The 7,187-nt window shown below is 42.2% G+C and overlaps 1 protein-coding gene across 6 annotated transcripts; it reads left to right on the top strand.

Moving 5' to 3' along the window:
- Positions 1 to 2,398: 2,398 nt before the first annotated feature.
- Positions 2,399 to 5,748, top strand: LOC123090573 (GTPase ERA-like, chloroplastic). 6 transcript variants are annotated; one of them, XR_006442470.1, is made up of 4 exons: positions 2,399 to 3,309; positions 3,643 to 3,788; positions 4,203 to 4,300; positions 5,160 to 5,748. XR_006442470.1 is itself a non-coding variant. In XM_044511894.1 (3 exons), exons 1-3 carry the CDS (start codon positions 3,001 to 3,003, stop codon positions 5,305 to 5,307), a joined length of 555 nt encoding a protein of 184 aa, XP_044367829.1. In that variant the 5' UTR covers positions 2,400 to 3,000; the 3' UTR covers positions 5,308 to 5,748. The 6 variants fall into 6 exon arrangements, 2 of the variants coding, with proteins under 2 accessions (XP_044367829.1, XP_044367827.1); XR_006442468.1 differs by having other exon boundaries at positions 2,399 to 3,351; XR_006442469.1 differs by having other exon boundaries at positions 3,643 to 4,300.
- Positions 5,749 to 7,187: the final 1,439 nt, after the last annotated feature.

Raw genomic sequence — 7,187 nt, 5'->3', positions numbered from 1 at the left:
AATTCCAAGATGCACCCTTGTGCACAATATGAGACCATTTGAACAAACTATGCCATGAATGTGGCCATAAGATTGATCATTTGGCTTGAAAGCCATGAATCTTCACGCTTGATAGCTCATTTCTGAGAACACATTTTAAAAATAATTACCGTATTACAAGTTGATTATTTTTCCTGGAAACTTGGTCACATATAATGACACAATGCGAAGGTTTTTCAATTATTTGATTTTTTTGAATTTTTTATGCCCGTTTCAAAATGCAGTCAAAATGGCGGGCTTGACCGTTCCTAGCTAGTGGTTGAATCTTGGAATTTTTTTGGTGTTTCTATGATTAAATAGATACTTATGTACCTAGAAATGATTTTTGAAAAAAATAAAGAGCAAACTATGAGGCAGCTATAGTTCAAATTTGACCCGTTTCCAACTAAATCGACGGCAATTTGTCTTTTTCACCAGAGGTGGATCGAAACTTTTTTCACCCAACCATTTTGTCAATTGTGCATTATATATGGCCTAGTATTTTATAAAATTGATTAGGTCCAATTTTGCAACAATTATTTGGTAGCTCCTTCACAAAAAAACCTCCTTTTGGGCACTCGGAAAATGAAAAATGAATTTTCCGTGCAAAGAAAATAAAAAACTTCCTTAGGCAACATTGTCTTTTTCACTAGAGGTGGGTCGAAACTTTTGACACCCAAGAATTTTGTCAATTGTGCATTAAATATGGCCTAGTATTTTATAAAATTTATTAGGTCCAATTTTGCAACAAATATATGGTATGTCCTTCACAAAAAAACTCATTTCGATCACTCGGGAAATGGAAAATGAATTTTCCATGCAAAGAAACCGAAAACTCCCTTATGCACAATATGAGATCATTTGAACAAACTATGCCATGAATATGGCCATAAGATTGATCATTTGGCTTGAAAGCCATGAATCTTCACGAATGATAGCTCATTTCTGAGAACACTTTTCTTAAATAATTTCCGTATGACAAGTTTATTATTTTTCCTGGAAACTTAGTCACATATAATGACACAATGCGAAGGTTTTCTAATTTTTTGATTTTTTTTTGAATTGTTTATGCCTGTTTCAAAATGCAGTCAAAATGACGGGCTTGACCGTTCCTAGCTAGTGGTTGAATCTTGGATTTTTTGGGTGTTTGTATGATTAAATAGATACTTATATACCTAGAAATGATTTAAAAAATAAATAAAGAGCAAACTATGAGGCAGCTGTAGTTCAAATTTGACCCATTTCCTACTGAATCGGTAGAAATTTGTCTTTTTCACCAGAGGTGGGTCAAAACTTTTGACACCTAACCATTTGGTAAATTGTGCATTAAATATGGCCTAGTATTTTAGAAAATTGTTTTGGTCCAATTTTACAACAAATATATGGTAGGTCCTTCACAAGAAAATACTCATTTTGGGCACTCGGGAAATGAAAAATTGATTTTTCTTCCAAAGAAAATAAAAACTCCTTTAGGCAACATTGTTTACAATTCCAATATGCACCCTTGTGAACAATATGAGATCATCTGAACAAACTATGCCATGAAAGTGGACATAAGATTGAGCATCCGGGTTGAAAGCTGTGCATCTTCACACTTGATAGCTCGTTTCTGAGAACACTTTTTAAAAATAATTACTGTATTACAAGTTTATATTTTTCCTGGTAACTTGGTCACATGTAATGACCCAATGCGAAGGTTTTCCATTTTTTTTTATTTTTTTTGAATTTTTTATACCGTTTCAAAATGCGATCAAAACGGCGGTAATGACCGTTCCTAGCTAGTGCTTGAATCTTGGATTTTTTTGTGTTTCTATGATTAAATAGATACTTATGTACCTAAAAATAATTTTTGGAAAAAATAAAGAGCAAACTATGAAGCAGCTTCAGTTCAAATTTGACCCGCTTCCTACTGAATCGGCGAAAATTTGTCTTTTTAACCAGAGGTGGATCGAAACTTTAGACACCCAACCATTTGGTCAATTGTATATTAAATATGGATTAGCATTTTATAAAATTGATGCAACCCAATTTTGCAACAACTATTTGGTATGTTCTTCACAAAAAACCCCATTTTTGCCACTCGGAAATTATTTAAAATAGCTAGAAAGATCAGAAATGCATATAAATTGGTCCTTATCCATAAAATGTGGTCTAAGTCTAGTGAAAATTTGTGTCGTGCCTTTTGCAGAATATTTTTGATAGCTGCTTCACAAAATCCCTCTATTTTTAATACTTGAAGACTATTTTAAATCACTGATTTTTCGAACCAATGAGAACTCTTCCCACGGATCGATGACATGGCGCCCATCCATCCATCCATCCATCTCTCCACCCCACATCCATCCATCCATCTATCTACACAAAAAAGAAAAGAAAAAGATCCCCACCCGCAGCCCAAACCCTAGCTCAGATCCCCCATCGCACCCCTCCTCCCTCGTCCCCATCTCCTCGCCGCCGCTGCCACATCCTCCCCGTCCCCTGCACCACTCCTCGTCGCCAACCTCGCCGCCGCCACCTCCTCCCCGTCCCTTGCACCACTCCCTGATCCCTCCTCCGGCACCATCCCCGGCCATCCCCACTTCCACCACCCCTCCGTCCCAGTCGCTGCTCTCTCTCGGTTAAGTGAGATGGGATCCACTCCCGCAGCCGCCGCTCCACCCTCACCGTCGACGACCCATGCCGCCGCCGCACACCACCGGGCCCTCCCATCACCCTGGCCCCATGTTGGGTAGTGCGAGGCGGTGCTTCCAGACCACGATGGCCGCAGCCTTGCCCACTCCAATCTGGATCCATGGTGCACTCCTTCCTCCCTCTGGATCCAGCGCCTGCTGGTGACGAGGGCCGCCAGATCCGCGACCTGGGAGGCTCCTCCTGTAGGATACGGGAGCAGCACGCCGCACCCTGCAGTCGCTGACCTGGTGCACTCCTTCTAATCTCCATAGCCACTTTTTTGCCTCGGCTGCTTGCTCTGCTCTCTGCGTGATGGAGCTAGGCCTCACGCTCCAGCTAGCCGCGCCGCCGGCGCGCCTCCCCCACGGGTATATTGCATCGCCGTGCCCGCCAGTAATGAGCGGAGTCCGGGCGGGGAGGCGCGAGAGTAGGAGGGCTGGGGCTGTGTCGACGAGTGGGGGTGTGAGCTACGCGGTGGTTGAAGATGGGAAGGTGAACGAGGGGGAGGAGATGTCGAGGCCGCGGCTGGAGTTCATCGAGAAGTTAGATCGGTACCTGGCGCTGCTGGACGAGTACGAGTCGGAGGAGCTGGGGGCGGCGCTCTGCGCCAACCACCGCAGTGTTGAGCCTTCTTCTTCTTCTTTGTGGTTTGCTTTGTTTGTAGTACGTACCTAGCTGGATTTCATTCAGCACTCCCTGGCCAAGTAGATTATTTCAGCGTTTAGTGTTTCTGAAGCGTCAAATGCGACCAGTAGCATTCTTGGTTCAGTAAAATTCAGGAATCTGTCATTGTGCAGCAGAAGTAAATGACAGTTCAGAGGAAAAGTGCCTCCTGCAAAAGAATTTTTACAAGATTCTGGGAGAATTCAGATGAAACAACTTATTTGCTTTATAATTTCTAAATGACAATTGCCATGTTATAATACTGTGAGTCTGTGTTGTGTGTCTCCATAGGTTATGTTGCTGTGTTGGGGAAGCCAAATGTCGGCAAGAGCACCCTGATAAACCAAATCGTTGGTCAGTAGCTTTCGATCGTAACCGATAAACCACAAACCACACGCCACCACATCCTCGGTATATGTTCTGAACCAGAATACCAGGTACAACCTTCTTGTCTCCAAAGCACCAGGTTGATCTTGATTGCTAGCATGGGAGATGTATCTTCTTTTGCATATCAATTACATAGCAGTACTATGTAACAATCTATGTACTGTTATTTTTAGGTTAGGTTGAAGTGATTGGTAGGCCTTCGTTAGCAAGCGAGCTTTAAATTTCCATTGTTATTTGCACTATATTCCACGCACGCCTCATTTGAATTTGTGATCGTATCCATAGACCAGTGAATTTATTGCACTATTTGCTTGCTGTGAAGTATCCAGTATTTGTTACATTATGTCTTTAAGTAGTAAAATTGAGAACGGCAAGCTAAATTCTTCAACTGAACTGCTCTTTCATTGTACCACGAAATCGGAAATACTGAAGTTTTGCTATGTATAACATTGGTGCATGTGCAGGCCCGGCTTGTGGGGATGGTCAGTGGCAAGGCAGAGCGGAACACGGACGTGTCCTTCGCGCTCGACGACGGCACCGGCCGTATCGACATCATCAGATGGTGAGCGCATCTCGGCAAACCGCTTTCTTTTTAACTTCAGTTCCAGATGTATTTTAGGGGTACATTCTTAGACTTTTGTTTGGATTCCATTGCTGGATGTTGACTAGATGTGGGATTTGCCTATTGTTGCAACTTCAATCTTCACAACTAGATAGATATACTGTTGATTGTTGGTAAGACAGTGCTAGATTTGCCTACTGTTGGATGTTTATGATTGTCCAGTACTTAAAATGTTTGAATCGGGGTCAATGTAATCACTGGCTGCATCATGTTTGTTTGACCGGAGATGCTAATAGGAAAAGCATGTGCTGCTGCTTTTGCTTATCCTCCGCACACAAGTATGCTCTTTGATTATTTGTCTAGTGATTGCCTGAAGCATCTATCTTCCCATCTTTCCGAGTGGAGAAACTCTGTAATTTCATATACAATCTGAATGAAATGTTTAGGACTTGTCGAAGTGGATTTCTCTGATACTGTATACTGTACTAAAGAAACATCATATGCGCTCCTGAAACGTACTACATTCTTCTCTGCTCCATGTTCCCATTTAAGCTAAATAGAGGTGCACATAGTTGCCTAATTTAAATTCCAACAATGGTTTGTTGTGTATGCTTACATGTTTAATAAACCTGGTGCCATGCTTCTTTCATGTAGCTGATAGTAACTTGCAAAAAAAAGTGATTCCCAAGGATGATTAATTCTGCTTGCCTGCTTCAAAGTTTTAAAAAAATAGTTAATTAGTAGCACGGAGACTGGATTATTATTTAGTCAACATTCTTGAGTAGTTTGCTTATAAAGTTTCCTAGTTATTCAGAACCAACTGCAATGACATGTGTGTACATCTTTCTTTAAATGTCAGGCTGACATGGAAAAAGTTATGGAACAAGAGGTACCAGAAGGTGGAGAACCAAAGAATGTTGCTGCTGTTGTTGCTGACATTCTCACTAAAGAATGTCCCTCCAGCACATTCCTTCAAAATGTTGGCCTTGAGTCGAGCTCCAAGATGAAGTTCAATAGATCTGCAGTTACTTTGGATGCTCATGTACAAGAACTAGAGTAAAAGCTTGAGAAGGAGAGGCGAGCCGCTGAGTTGATGCAAGAGGAGCTTGTTGAGGTCAAGAAGAAATCAGAGGAGACCGAAGCTGTACGCGCCGCAGAGTATCAGTTGTTACTGCAAAGAGTTGAGGCCACCGATGCTAGGGCTGCAGCAAGTGATTCTAGATTTGCGCGTCTCATGGATCTGTTCGAAGGTAAATTAGTTACTACAACGTGGTCGATGTTGGCTTTGGGACTTTTGATGCTGAGTTGTTTGGACCTGGGGTTGATGAGTTTCTTTGGGTGTGTTACTGGCTATGTTATTTTGGTTGGTGCATCTTATGAACTTGTGGTGTAATGATACTGCTGGGCCTAAGTTAATGAAATCTTGGAGAATTGTATTATTATTATCATTTTATTCTCCTGTATTGGTTGACTGCCAAACTGTGCAATGATTGTTTTTTGAGCTACTATTGGTTATTGGCTGGACCGAAAATACTAAATTGTATGAGTGGGCTGGCTCGTCTCAAGGCCCAGTGTAGTTTTTTATAGAAAAAAGATTCAATATTTTTTTTGGGTAGAGAGAAGGGCTGGCCCAACTAATGGTAGATTGAATAAATGGACTGTGCATTGCTTGAGCATAAGAACTAACATTAATAGGCTATGGCCCAAAAGTGAATGTAAAAATGGGCTAAATTATTGGGCTCGGCCCATTAAAACAACTGATTTGGATTGATCCTACATGGCATCCATGTCATCATTTTTGCCACATCATTGCCACGTTGGTTTAGCCACATCAGATCCTATGTGGCCTAGGCTCATTAGTAATGACCATAATTTTGGTCAAAGATTTAGCGACCAAAATTTTGGTCAAGGGTGGCTATGACAAAAATTCCAAAAAAGGTCACGTTTCTTCGTTCTTGACGGCCCACTGTTGACCTTCCAACTTTGGTCAAAAAAAGGTCAATAAACGAAAGCAATGACAAAATAACGACCAAAATGGGGAGTCATAATTGACCGAATTTCTTGTAGTGATGGTGAGTAAGAGTCCACGAAACGGGTCAGAATTGACAAAAACTGCGAGTGTTGATGACCGACACGTAAATGCACCTTGAGATTCGTCAATCGTGGAAATCACTCCGGGACCTTGAAACGGTGAATAATAGTCCATTAAAGAGCCCGGAATCGGACAAACCTAGGATTATTGATGAACGACACGTATACGCACCTCAGGGTTCGTAAGTCATGGAAATCGCTCTAGGAGCCCAAATCGGTGAGTAATAGTCCATGAAACGGGCCAGAATCGGCCAAAACTGCGATTGTTGAGGGCCGACACGTAAGCATGTCTTGGGTGCAACAACCATGCAAATTGCTTTGGGACCACAAAATAGTGAGTAATAGTCCAGAAACGGGTCAGAATCGACAAAAACAGCAAGTGCTGATGACCGACACGTAAACGCACTTTGGGGTTCGTCAATCGTGGAAATCAATCCGGGACCTTGAAACGGTGAGTAATAGTCCATGAAAGAGCCTGGAATCGGACAAACGTAGGATTATTGATGAACGACACGTATACGCACCCCGGGGTTCGTAAGTCATGGAAATCGCTCTGGGACCCCAAATCGGAGAGTAATAGTCCATAAAACGGCCAGAATCGGCCAAAACTGCGATTATTGATGGCTGACACGTAACCGCACCTTGGGGTTCAACAACCATGGAAATCGCTTTGGGTCCCCAAAGCAGTGAATAATAGTCCACGAAACGGGTCATGAATTGGCTAAATTTGAGAGTGTTCACGACAGACACGTAAACACACACCTAGGATCGTTAATCGTGGAACTCGCTCTAGGAC

The sequence above is a fragment of the Triticum aestivum genome, chromosome 4B, assembly GCF_018294505.1.
Source record: "Triticum aestivum cultivar Chinese Spring chromosome 4B, IWGSC CS RefSeq v2.1, whole genome shotgun sequence".
Taxonomy (NCBI): domain Eukaryota; kingdom Viridiplantae; phylum Streptophyta; class Magnoliopsida; order Poales; family Poaceae; genus Triticum; species Triticum aestivum.
This window is presented reverse-complemented; position numbering and strand designations above follow the sequence as displayed.

Excerpts from the sequence above, each read along its gene's own strand:
- LOC123090573 (XM_044511892.1), top strand. The coding sequence starts at position 3,001 with ATGGAGCTAGGCCTCACGCTCCAGCTAGCCGCGCCGCCGGCGCGCCTC. Across the intron at positions 3,352-4,202 it reads TGTGGTTTGCTTTGTTTGTA|GCCCGGCTTGTGGGGATGGT; the intron begins GTACGTACCTAG and ends GTGCATGTGCAG. Across the intron at positions 4,301-5,159 it reads CGTATCGACATCATCAGATG|GCTGACATGGAAAAAGTTAT; the intron begins GTGAGCGCATCT and ends TTTAAATGTCAG.